The 12,498-nt window shown below is 57.4% G+C and overlaps 1 protein-coding gene across 1 annotated transcript; it reads left to right on the top strand.

Moving 5' to 3' along the window:
• Positions 1–10,331: 10,331 nt before the first annotated feature.
• Positions 10,332–12,175, top strand: LOC129213251 (noggin-2-like). Its single transcript, XM_054842967.1, has one exon. It carries the CDS (start codon positions 11,446–11,448, stop codon positions 12,082–12,084), a length of 639 nt encoding a protein of 212 aa, XP_054698942.1. The 5' UTR covers positions 10,332–11,445; the 3' UTR covers positions 12,085–12,175.
• The last annotated feature ends 323 nt before the right edge of the window (positions 12,176–12,498 follow it).

Raw genomic sequence — 12,498 nt, 5'->3', positions numbered from 1 at the left:
CACGGCTTGGCTGGTGCAGGGTGCTGGGCTCCCCAAAACTCTCACCGCTCTGCAGTGTGCCATCCCCTGCGCAAGGCACCTGTGAATGCAGCTGCAAAGAGCAGCAGTGTGGGCTGCAGTGGGTCCTGGGTCAGCTGAGGTAGCTCTGTCCCAGCCAGTGACGATGACAAATTGCAGGCAGATAGAGGCAGGCGATCTGCCCTTGCGATACCCTTCCATTTTCTAGCAATTGATGCCTTAGCGACTTCCTGAGCCAGGAGCGGTATGCGTGCCATCCCATGTAATAGCCACCGCGGAGTCTGCCCTCGGTGAATTTGTCTAATCTCATTTCAAAGCCGTGTGTATTTTTGGCCTGCGTGGCATCCTGTGGCGATGAGGTCCACAATTTAATTACACGTCGCGTAGGATGGTAATGCCTTTGGTCTGCATGGAACCCAGGGCCGACTTGTTTCATTCATAACTTCTCCCTGTAGCCTCAGCTTCCTGATTCCAGTGGAAATTAGTCAGCGAAATGCTGGGGCTCCCGTGACTGGTGTCCTTTTAGCTATAGGAGTCTTTGGAGGCACGCAGCCAGGGCTGACCTCGGTGGAAAGCACGGGGAGTTTAAGGCGAGCAGGATGCCCATGCCCAGTGGGGATGGAGGGGTTGGGCTGGGTGATGCTCCTCACCAGCCTGCTGCAGCGGGGAGAGGATCTGGGAGACCCGTACAGGGCCAAGGAGAGCGACCTCAAGGGATTCATGGGCACTGGGGTTCCTCAGGCAGCTCATGTCACCAATTGGAGCCATGAAGCTTGGGGCAAGGAGCTGGTGGGCGTGCGTATGGCATCGGAGTGAGGTCATGAAGCAAAGCAGGGTCACAAGGGGGAAGTGGAAGGGCTGCGGTGTGGCTGGAGCTGAGCAGAGCTGTAGCGAGGGAAACCTGGACCATCTCCTGCCATGTTGCCCCAGAGTGGGGCTGCCTTGAAGAGTGCAGCAATGGGGATCCTCAGGTTATGAACACTGATGTAGGTGCTCCTCTTTAACATTGCTACCTATCTCATTTTAATCTCTCATGATTAAAGGCGGCATGCCACCATACGAAAAGTGCTGCTTGAATAACCAGTGTCCAAATTCCAGTTTCCAAACTGGAACGCAGGAAGTTCCATCTGAATATGAGAAAAAACTTCTTCCCTGTGAGGGTGGTGAGGCCCTGGCCCAGGTTGCCCAGAGAAGCTGTGGCTGCCCCTGGCTCCCTGGCAGTGTTCAAGGCCAGGTTGGATGGGGCTTTGGGCAACCTGGGCTAGTGGAGGGTGTCCCTGCCCGTGGCAGGGGGTGGGAACTGGATGGGCTGTGAGGTCCCTTCCACCCCAAGCCAGTCTGGGATTCTGTGATTCTATGGTTCCAGCCAAGCTGAAGAGTTACAAAACATGAGAGACAAGGTGATGAGCTACAGGATAAGATACTTGATTTTAGTAGAATATCCCATTCAGCATGTCCACAAAGCCTGGCTCCAGCGAGGCTCCAGCACGGCCAGTCTCCAGCCAGGTCCCAGTCAGTGCCACGTACCTCCTGGCACAGGTGCAAGAGTCGGGTTTATGTTGTCTCTTATTTGTGCTATTATTGCTTCTGGCTTTGTGCAGGAGTCAAGAGTGCAGGAACACAGCAGGAGCCCTGGTGGTGACCAGGAGGTGATGGGACAAAGACTGTGGACGTCTGAAGGCACTGAGAAGCACGACTGTAAGTTGACTTGGATAATTCAAGTTGAATTGAATAATGAGGAACGTCCTTTGGCGCAGAAGGTCAATAAATCACTCGGTCACTGGACAAAAACTGCCAACCCCCTGCTGCGACCTGGAGCGGCTTCAGGTCTGGGCTTCACATCAGCGTGGAGGGAAGGGCAGGATACTCTCATGCAGCAAGTGCTGCCTTCCTCACTCTTCTCCAGCAAGGAGTTCACGTCCTCTCTGTCCGCAGCACCCTGCCTGCAGATGCGTGCGCTGCCGGCGCCAGCCCCCAGATGCAGTGGGCTCTAAGCGGTCACCTCCTCGTACCCCTTCCTCATCTCTGCTCTCCAAATCGCGCATTCCCCACAGGCAGCCAGGTGCTGGAGCAGGAAGGTCTGGATGGCACTGAATGAAATTTTTTAGATGAAGTTTATTGCTTTTTTTCTTAAACGCAGATTCAGAGCAATCAAGGCTTGTCCTGAATTTAGGTCAAATTAAGCAAATGGTTTCCTCTGGAGAAAAGGAGAAGTCTGGAAAAGTTTCATTCAGACATCAGAAAAATGAAATCATTCCTATGGACGTTCCTGCCCAGTTGGTAGAGCGGAGCTGGGCGCCCCGTGCAGATGCCGAGGGAAAGCCCCCAGCTACAAGGGTGCAGGTGACATTGTCCCTCCCCAGTACACTCCAGCTTCTTGCAACTGGTGCTCGTGTCCCCTCTCCTGTGGCGCGTGCCCTGGCCCCCCCACCACCCTGCAGCAGCCGGCTCCACGGGAAGGGGCTGCACGAGAGTCACCTCCGCTACTCCACGGGGTGCGGAGGAAACCCTGCTGCTCCACGGGGTGCAGAGGAAGCCCTGCCTGCTGAGGAGTGCCGGCAGGAGCTGGCAGGGTGCTGGGGCTTCCTCCCCTGCTCTGGCCACTGCACGGGCAGGTGCTGCCCTCTCTGCCCGCTGGCGTCGGTCCCCAAATGAAACCCCCAGTTTGGAGGGCTCTGAGGGTGATGGTGCAAGGCTTTTGGTTTCTTTACCAGTTTTTGATGAAGAAATCACTGCTCCTGGTGGAGCCCATAGCCCATGGAGGGCCCAGACCGAATGGCATGAACAGGAGGGATTTCTCACCTGGGAGGAAAGGCACTGAAGAGCCCATCCTCACTTTGGAGCCGACATTTCACAGCTGTCTCCAGCTCAATATTATTCCTTCCCTCTGCTTCTTCTTTGCTGCTGCCCTCTGAAACGTCTGTCAGGACAAAGGCCACGTCAAAATGTCAGCTGTACCAAGAGCGTTTCTCTCGCTCCCTTTGTGGTCCCCTCCGGGGCTGATAAAAGACACACAAGCTTCTGGATGCGAATCCTGGTTGTGCAGCATCTTTTGCAAGCATTTGCACACAGGGAGTGGGAGCAAAACACCCCAGGTCAGAGCAGCAGCTCCTTGCACCCACGAAGGGCTGCACAGGACAGGAGGGCGAACGGGAGCCAGGCTCAGCTCCGCCGCTCCTGCATTTGAACTCCTTTGCCGCTAACTTTCCGGCCGGAGGGAATGACTGACAGAGACTGATGGTGTCTCTGCCTGTGTGTAATCTTAGAGCCGGCTGGATTTGGGAAATCTCTTTCATTGCTTTAAAAAATAAGCAAGCGACTAGACTGAAGGGTCCCGATTAACCGGGAAAATGTGGGCAAAATGCAAATGCCTTCTCAGGTTCTCACCCCTGCAAACCGTGCCGTGCATCCCAGGGGAGGGCGGTGAAGCCCAGCTCCGGCTGCAGCACAGGAGGCACAGCCCAAGCCCCTGGGAGGGCCGAATCCTGACTGTGCCACAGCCATGCGAACAGGTCCTGAATGCAGGGCCGGGGCTCCCCTCCAAGCCACCCAGGTCTGGAGAGGTCTTCGGATGGGGAGCACTTCGCAGGCACTGGGACGTGCTGCTGGTCCTGCAAGCCCTCCCCTGCCTGCTCCTGCCTGCCCCCCGTGGGCTGTGCTCCGGGATGCTCGTGCCCTCCACTCCGCAACAGCTGCCTTCCTCCTGGGCTTCACACTCCTCAGGGTCTGAAGGGAGAGTTACAACTGGTCAGAGATGACGTTATTACGTTGAATTATTATTCACAGACAGGCTTTTTCAAACAGGAATTTAGGGAGGATTTGGCACCCACCCCCTGGCTCTGCCTGCTCCCTTCCCGCGGGGTCCCTGAGTCACCGTGTTTATCTCCCTACATCTCCAGAGCATCTTAGGGACAAGTAAAGCTGGAACTGAATCAAGAGAAAACAAATACACTGGCAGAACACAGCTGAGAGAAAGCTGCATGGGTGCAATATAAACTCCCCCAGGGGGTTGGCCAAAGCCTACGGAAAGCTGGAAAGCTGTAGTTCCCGCAGGTTTTGAACCAGGTAGCAGGGTTTCCAGCCTGCACTCAGGAAAGCTGGGATGCTGCTGTGTGTCTTGTGTTAGAAAGACCTTTGTCAAACATATAACCTTCTCTTCCGTTGCTGAATTTGCAGGCTGGAGTGAGAAATGTCAGGTGGAGGATTTGCAGCAGCAAGTTTCCCAGCTGTGGAAGAAAACAGGAGGCAGGAGGCAGCCGGCTGCGTGCGCTCAGTTGAGAAGCTGCAGCTCCAAGCTGGTGTGACCTCCAGCACTGAGCTGCAGAAGATGGTCCAAGCCGGCACTGGTGTGCCCTGTTAGATCACATGTGAAGTGTTCCAGAGTGAAAAGAAATCTCTTCCATGAGGACAATCACTGGGACACCAGCACCCCTGCTCTGCCCCCCCTGGCTTTGGGACGGGCTCCGTCAGGACACGAGGCGGCTCAGTGCTCATCACCCTCAGGGGCTAAGCTCAGCCCTGGGATTTAAAGACAGCAGGAAGGAGGTACGAATTGGAGGGAGAGGTGGATGGGAGAGCTCCACAGCAAAGGTGTCTTCCTCAGGGTAAGCATGAGGCCACATGCCGACATAGGATCCCATTTTCCATCCTGGGTCAGCCCATGCCTCCTGCTGCCTTCCATTGGTCATTGGTCCATGGGTCTCTTGGGCAGGGACCCATGTCACTGCATTGAGAAATGTGCCTGCTGGAGCTGCATGAACCAGGAGGAAGCAAACCCATGGACCTTCTCTCTGACTGACCCTTGCCCCTTGTTGTACAGGAGAAGTACCAGGCTTTGGCAGTATTAAACCTTGCAAGAGAGTCCCACAGGCATGGCAGCATCATAGCATGGTTATGGGAGCAAGTCTCTGCCTCCTGAGGCCACCCACTGGGGCAACCTCAACCTGTGAAGATGAAAAAATCAAAGAAGATAAAAAATCCTTGAAGATTAAAAAACCTTGAAGATGAAAAAAAAAACCCAAACATAAGAAGATGAAAATAAAATTGTCCATGCACATTTTCCTTCAGTGCAACTCCCAGGACACAGCCGCTTTGCCAGGGGAGGATGGTGGGTGCTTGGGGCGCTAGGCTGGGGGGGAGAGCTGGGCTGCAGACGCAGTGTGGCAGGTCACCCAGGTCCCTTGGAACCTCAGCACGGAGGTGTCCCAGGGTAGCAGTACATTAGCTGGTGCAGCAGCAATTCAGCCTCTGTGGAGCTGAGTGCGGGTGACCGAACCCCTCAAGTACTCCCTGTGCACCCTGGGGGGGTCAGCAGCCAGCACTGAGCCCTGTCTTGGCTGCCGCCTGAGCTGGAGCTCCCTTGGGTCCCTCCATCACACATCAGTTACAGCCACAACTTAGCTTCCCTGGGAACATCCTCGCTGTGGTGCTCCCTCGGGCCTCAAGCCCACCGTGGTGGGACACAGGCTTGCACCTGGGCGAGAGACTGGAGCACGTTGGCCTGGGGAGGGGCCCGAGGGCAGGCTGGGACTGCTGGGACCCCACTGCCAGTGGCCCCTGGGAAGGAGAGCTCGAGCCAGCGCTTGGGGCAGGCTAGAAGAGGCAGCAAAAGGAAAGTGCTGTGTCCTCCAGCAGCGTTTGCTGGGGGATGGATGTTTGTGAGAAGAGATGCATGGGGACCGGGCTGCGGATGGGCTGTAGCTGGATCTTTGGTCCGACTGCAGTTGGAGGAGATTCCTCGTAGCTGTGTTGGGCAATGGATGGGTGCATTGTGCAGGGCTGCAGCTCGTCCGGTTCCTCTGCATGGCAAGAGTTCCCATCACCAGCTGCCAGGTCTCCCTGTGTTTCGGAGTGGCACAGGGCAAAAGGCAGGGCTTGTCAGAGCAGAAAGGCAGGGGTGGCAAATTTGGCAAAGTCTTGTGTCACCAGGTTGGCCTAGGGCTGGTCATTTGTGTTTGGCTTACAACATGTTCTCCCTGCTGAGTGGCTCGGGAGTCCCTGAGCCAGAGCTTAGTGGCCACCCGTAGTGGTGGGCCATGTCCCCAAAGCACGCCCTAGCCCTTTTATTCGGGACATTTTCAAAAAATAGCTGCCCTGAGCAGTTCTCTCTGCCTTGGACTAGTGTTGACAGCGACTGCCACGTACAACATGACGTGGCAGCATTGCTCTGTGTCAACACATGTGGTGACAGATGTATGCCAAGCGGGTAGAAATCTCAGAGCTCCATGTTGTTGTTTTTTAACATTGGCGGCCGTCCAGTGATCATTCCTGGTCTCTCCGCCGAGGAGCATTCCTCCAGGTCCCCTGGGAGAGGAGAGCTCGCCCTGGCAAGTTTTCAAGGCCTCCATCCTGACATCTTGGTCCATCTAAAGCAGAAGGTGGCTGGGGTCACCTTTCTTCCCATCCATTTCTCTTCCCATCCCATTCCTGATGGGAAAAGCAACCTGTGAGCTGGTGAGTAACTTCATTAACATCAGGACTACTGAACTGCTTACGTAAATCAAACTTTTGTAGATCTATGTTGAAAATGAGAAACACTCAGTGTGTCCCCACGTCCCATTCGTTTGACCCTTACGGTGACATCTTTGCCCCAGGGGAATCCGGCCGACTAGAGACACCGGAGTCCTGCCCCTGACTCCGCTGGGCAGAGGTGCGTGCCGAGTCGCAGCCAGCCCCGCGCGGCTGCGTGGGCTTTGCCATCTCCCTCGCCTTCACCAGGTTTTGGGGCCAGCCAGCCGATCTCAGCCTCCGAATTCCTCCCGCTCGCAGAAGACCGCAGGGAACCGGCGAGCCCGTGAGCTGCTGCGGGAGGCTGCTCCGTGGACCCCTGCCAACCACTTGCCATGGCATACTTTGGGAACCGCTCCTTTAGACACACTGACGAGAGCAGGGTAATGTATTTCTACTGGAAAATAAACATATCTCTAATGAAAACCTGGTGCACCATAGTTTAGTCCTTTTTTTTCTTGGTTCCTTAAGTGAAAATTAGGGCTTTTGTCTTGTCAGACCCAAGCCTTTCTCCATACTTGCCATGCCAGCCCATCAGCATTATTCCTCAAGCATAAAGAGAGCCTGGAAAACTTAAAAAAAAGAAAAAAAAAAAAAAGCACCAAAAAAACCCCCAAAAGAGACAAAGGACATTTGGCTGGGAGGTGGGTTTCCTCCTCTCCTCTCCTCTCCTCTCCTCTCCTCTCCTCTCCTCTCCTCTCCTCTCCTCTCCTCTCCTCTCCTCTCCTCTCCTCTCCTCTCCTCTCCTCTCCTTTTCCACTTTTCAGGTTTCCAGGTCTGGGCTTCCTGCTCTGCTGGATTGAGCAGGAGGTTTTTTCATGGTTCAAGGTGAGAATTGGAAGCTTTTGTGCGTACAGCTGAAGGAACAGGAATGACTTTGTAACAAAGATAATTTTGTTCTGTTTCTTTATCCCTGGCTTTGAGTTAAATTAGTTCTGCGTGAAACAAGCTAAAAGATAAAAAACCTTGTCAGTTGAATGAGTGTGTTGCTAAGACAATATCACTGATGTTTTGCTGCTACTAGGAATTTACTTGCTTGTGGAGCCTTCCAGTGAAAACAGAGTAGGCAGTGCCCGAGTTCCAAATGTGAAATAGAAATGCCCTTTTCTTTTTGTCACAAAATTCTTTGGGTCTTCTTTAGATGGCAAAAGGATGCCAGATAAGGGAAAGAAGCAAAAACAAGCAGTTTGCAACCATTTTAGCCTTCAGAAGGTACCTTTAACATCATGTCTTTCTTCTTAAATGGAATTATTTTGATAAGGCTTTTCTGTATGTGATATGTACCCTTTCCAACTTTAAATCCTTTAATTAAGGGCTAGATTGTGAGTTGGGCGCAGAGAGCAGGAAGAGGGAAGGTATATGAATGCATAGCACTCCACCCAGCAGCCATAAATAGGATTTTGCCCTGGTGCCTCTGGTCCCGAAGAGAGGAGAATGGGAAGGGGCTGGAGAAGGAGCCTTCGGCTGGTGGACCCTGAGGGCAGAGTTAGGCTTTAAATTTCCTGCCCAGGGGCTTGTCTGTATTCCCCTCGCCCCTTGAAAAGTTCAGAAGAACGCCAAATGACATGCTGCACACCGGCTGGCACAAGAGCACGGCCGTGGGCTGCCCACTAGAAAGGTTGGGAGGGTCTCCCAAGCCCCCTGCAGACCTTGGTGCCTTCCCCCCACCCACCCCTGGGACGTTCAAGCACCATTTTCCAGGGATCTTGCCTCCCAAAGGGGAAACCTGCTCCAGCCCACCCTGGCGAGCCTCTCCCACGGGGGACCCGTCCAAGTGACGTGAGCGTGCCCAGAGCTAAGCCATCCTCGCCTGGCGCGGGGTGGTTAAGAAGCATGTTTATAAAGTCCAGGAGACAGCTGAAGGAATTAAGTTACTTGAGTGCTTTGGGATCCTTCAGGATGAAAAATGCTGTATACATGTCGGATTTCATTATTACAATTACAGTCAGATGTTAATCCCCTCACCGGGATTTACTAAGGCAGCAGTGCCAACAGCAGCACATCTCGCTGAGTAATTGTCCCGTTCCTGACTCTTGGGTGTCTCTGCCCTGAGCTGCTTCTCGTTACTGTGTTTGCTTTAATTCTAACAGTGCCGAGAGACCCGTGTTTTCCCACCCAGCAGCAAGCAAAGGCAGAGAACGTATCTGCCCGTGCATCAAAGCTGACTTCGGCTCAAGCATTGCATGCTGCGTATCAGGGTCAGGAAATCGGTAACGAGAATGTTCACTGATAATACTCAGTATCGAGGGATAACGATACGCATCTCTTCTGCAAATTGTTTTGACATCTAATGATAAAAGAGCTGGGGAACAGTATTGTTTCATGACTCTAATTGCAGAGTGTGCGAGCTAAAGGAGCGAAGAAAAGCCCAGAGTTCAGCAAACCGAGGATCACGATAGCAGAAATACACAGCAAGGGAAGAAAGGCTGGATACGTTTAAACCGTGCACTTTACTCCTGCACACTGTAAACAACCAGGACACACTGCGACCAGCTCCCAAGCTGGCGCGCAGCAGCTTCGTCTCCCTGAAGTCCAGGGGATGCTCTGACTTTACGCAGACCCAGGACTGGATCTCCAACCTCTCCATTTTGCAGGGGGAGGGTTGTTTTCTTTTCCTGTCCGAACCCAACATTTGGCTTTTCTGGGATAACAAAGAGGCAAAAAACTGGGGGAGACGCGCCATTCATTAGCTGGCTGAGCAAAGGCAGCTCTGCGTGCGCTCAGCAAGCACTGGTGGGGTACTCCTGGCTGGTCTTGGTGGGTCGTAAGCCCATAACAGTGAGAAATCGGCCCCGCGGTCTGCCTCATTCCCTCCGCGCCCTGCCTTGGCCCCAGTGGGTAACTGGTTATCTCATGCCCTTGGGAGGGAGTGACTGGCATGGGCAGGAATGTTCTTACACACTGTCAGCCTGGAGGAACCAGCTGTGTGTCCAATTTCTGGACATGGTTCAAGTGTGAGCTCAGTGCCGAGCAATGTGGAGGTAAAGGAGGTGAGAAGGGTTTGGGTTTTCACTGTGTTGACACACACCAGGCTCCCACCCTCTGTGCCTCAAAGGTTGTGGGTCCAGCTCCACCAAGAGATGTAGCCCCACGCTGCCGAGAAGGGGGTGAAGAGCGAGCCGCTGATTTATCCCGGCTTGCTATCACACCGTGTCATGCTGAGGGATGCAGGGACACTTTATCTCCGGCGAGAGTGATGCTCCTGGATGCTCCCTTGCTGAGATGTTGATGCTGGAGCACATCTGGCAGTTGCGCTCCGGTGTGCCACCCCAGGGGTCCTGCCCAGGAGGAGCTGCGGGGATGTGGTGCCCTGCTCATCTTCTAGCTCTGAGTGAAGCTGGAAGAGGGCTTTGGAGGTGGCGTGGGCTCCTGTGGAGAAGCAGACACGGTGGGGCAGCAGAGCGGTTGTGGACAGCAGAGGCAGAGCGAGGGCCCGGCTACACAGGAGGTCTGCGCTGGTGCCCGGACCGCCCTGGGCTGGTGCAGACGGAGGATGCCGAGGCCAGGCAAGGGCTCCTTCTGCCTTGGGGGCCCATGCTACGGACCCAGTGCCGTGCCCGCTGCCGGAGGGGTGGCCGCGGCTCCTCTCCGTGGCTGGCCCTGCAGCACCCGCTCCCCAGCCCGGGCCAGCGCCCTGCGACCCCCGCTCGCCCCGGGCGGGACGCGCTGCCCGGCGCTGGCTGCTGGGGGGGCGGCGGCAGGACCCGGCGGCGGCCGCGCGGGCGCGGCTGTCACTCAGCGCGCGGCGAAAGTGACAGCGGGGGCGGGGCGGCCGCGCGCCGGGCGCGTATTTAACTTGGGCGGCGAGCGGCGGCGCGGCAGTGCGCGGCGGGCGGGCGGCGGGGCGCGGCGGGGAGGGCTGCGCGGCGAGGCGAGCCGGAGTGCACCGACCTGCACCGAGTCGAGTCCCGCCGGGCTGGGCTGCACCGAGCCGAGCCGGCAACGCAGGGCGCGGAGCGGGCGAGGCGCGGAGCCGCGGCTGGATGCGCTGAGGGCGGCGGGGCCGACCGGGCCCCCGGAGCAGCGGCAGCATGGGTCGCCGGGGTTGCTGAGCGGCGGCCGAGCCCGCCCCCGTCCGCCCCCCGCCGAGGAGCCGCACGGAGCGGCGGGCGCCGCCAGGGACCGAGCTGGGAGCCGGGGCGCGCCGCCTCGCCTCGCCGGTGCCGGGGAACACTCCGCCCCCCCCCCCGCACCACCAGCACCCCCTCCGCCGAGGATGCCCCGGGGGGCCGCGGGCCGCCCCAGCCGCTCGCCATGAGGAGGAGCCCGGCCGGGCCGCGGGCGCTGCCGGCGCCGCCCGCCGCCTCCTGAGCCCCGCGCCCCGGCGGTGCCCGCGCAGGGGCCGCCCGAGCGGGCCGCGGCGCCGTGACCCTCCCCCCCGCCCCCTCGCCCGGCTCGCCCGGCTATAAAGGAGGGTTTTATTCTCGGGCTCCGGTCTCACGCCAAACCTTGTCACACCGTCTAGACGAGCTGTCGTGGGGCTCGGCCCAGCTGTCACCATGGCGATGGAGACGAGTCCGCTGTGAATTTTGGGGGGGAGCGAGCGAGAGCGGCGGCGGAGGAGGAGGAGGAGGCGGAGGAGGAGGAAGGCTCGGCCGCCGCCGTGCCCTGCCCTGCCCCGCCGCCGCCCGCGGGGGAGGCACGGACCCCCCGGCGCTCTCGGCCGCGGCTGGAGCCGGCCCGGCGGGGAGCCCCGGGGAGCCAGCGGCCGCGGGCGCGGAGCGAGCCTCAGATGCGTCTGTCACACAACCCCGGCCGAGCTATTTAAAGTAACGGGCCTCGCCGGACTTTTGTCTCTGCCTATTTATGAGTCCCCGGGAGCTGGCAGGCGCCGCCGGGCAGCGCTAGGAGCCGAGCCCGCAGCGCCAGCCCCGCGGGGAAGCCAGCGCCGAGCCGGGGCCGGCGGGGCCCGCCCGGAGCATGACGGCGATCCGGGCGCTCCTGCTCTGCTCCTGCCTGGGACTGCTCGGACCGGGGGGCGGGCAGCCCTTCCTGCGGCTGCGACCCTCGCCCAGCGACAACCTGCCCGTCAAAGACATCGTGGAGCACCCGGATCCCGAGTACGACCCCAAGGAGCAGGACCTGGACGAGAGGACTCTGAGGAAGAAACTGGGCAGCCATTTCGACCCCGGTTTCATGGCCGTGGCCGTGCCGGGGCCGGCCAACGCCTCGGGCGCCGAGGCGGCGGCGGGGCGGGGGCGGGCGGCGCTGCCCGCCGAGCTGCGGCGGCTGGAGCTGGGTCCGCCCCAGGGACCGCGCCTCAAGGTGGGCAAGAAGGCGCGGCGGAAGGTGCTGCAGTGGCTCTGGGCGTACACCTACTGCCCCGTCCTCTACACCTGGAAGGACCTGGGCGTCCGCTTCTGGCCCCGCTACATCAAGGAGGGCAACTGCTTCGCCGAGAAGTCCTGCTCGCTGCCCGAGGGCATGTTCTGCAAGCCCGTCAAGTCGGTCACCAAGACGTTCCTGCGCTGGCACTGCCAGGGCTGGTCCAGCCAGAAGTACTGCACCTGGATCCCCGTGCAGTACCCGCTCATCTCCGAGTGCAAGTGCTCCTGCTAGCCTCCCTCGGCCCCTTGCACTGCCGCCTTCTGTCGTTTGGATGATCTTCTTTTTTGGGGGGGGGGATTGGTTGGGTTGTTTTTTTTTTCCCACCCCCCCCAGTGCGGGGAAGGGGGGGAGGAACCAGGTGGTTTTGTTTTGTTTTGTTTTGTTTTGGGGTTGTTGGGTTTTTTGGTTTCTTTTTTTTTTTTTTGGACTTATTTTAATGTTATTTTATTTGAAAAGGGGAAAAGCGAACCCAGGAACTGCAGGGCAGGCCAAAGGCACAGTAAAGCACTACAATCAGATGTCTATTTTTATACGTATATAGCCTTCTAACAAAAGGAAAATAAAAAACTAAAAAAAAACCACAAAAAAACAGAAAAAAAAAAGAAAAAATTACCAGCCATGTAAATAGAGAGATTTTAAAGGAAA

The sequence above is a fragment of the Grus americana genome, chromosome 15 (assembly GCF_028858705.1).
Source record: "Grus americana isolate bGruAme1 chromosome 15, bGruAme1.mat, whole genome shotgun sequence".
NCBI classification, from domain to species: Eukaryota; Metazoa; Chordata; class Aves; order Gruiformes; family Gruidae; genus Grus; species Grus americana.
Note: the sequence above shows the minus strand (reverse complement) of the source record. Positions and strands in the feature narration are given on the sequence as shown.

Excerpts from the sequence above, each read along its gene's own strand:
- LOC129213251 (XM_054842967.1), top strand. The coding sequence starts at position 11,446 with ATGACGGCGATCCGGGCGCTCCTGCTCTGCTCCTGCCTGGGACTGCTC.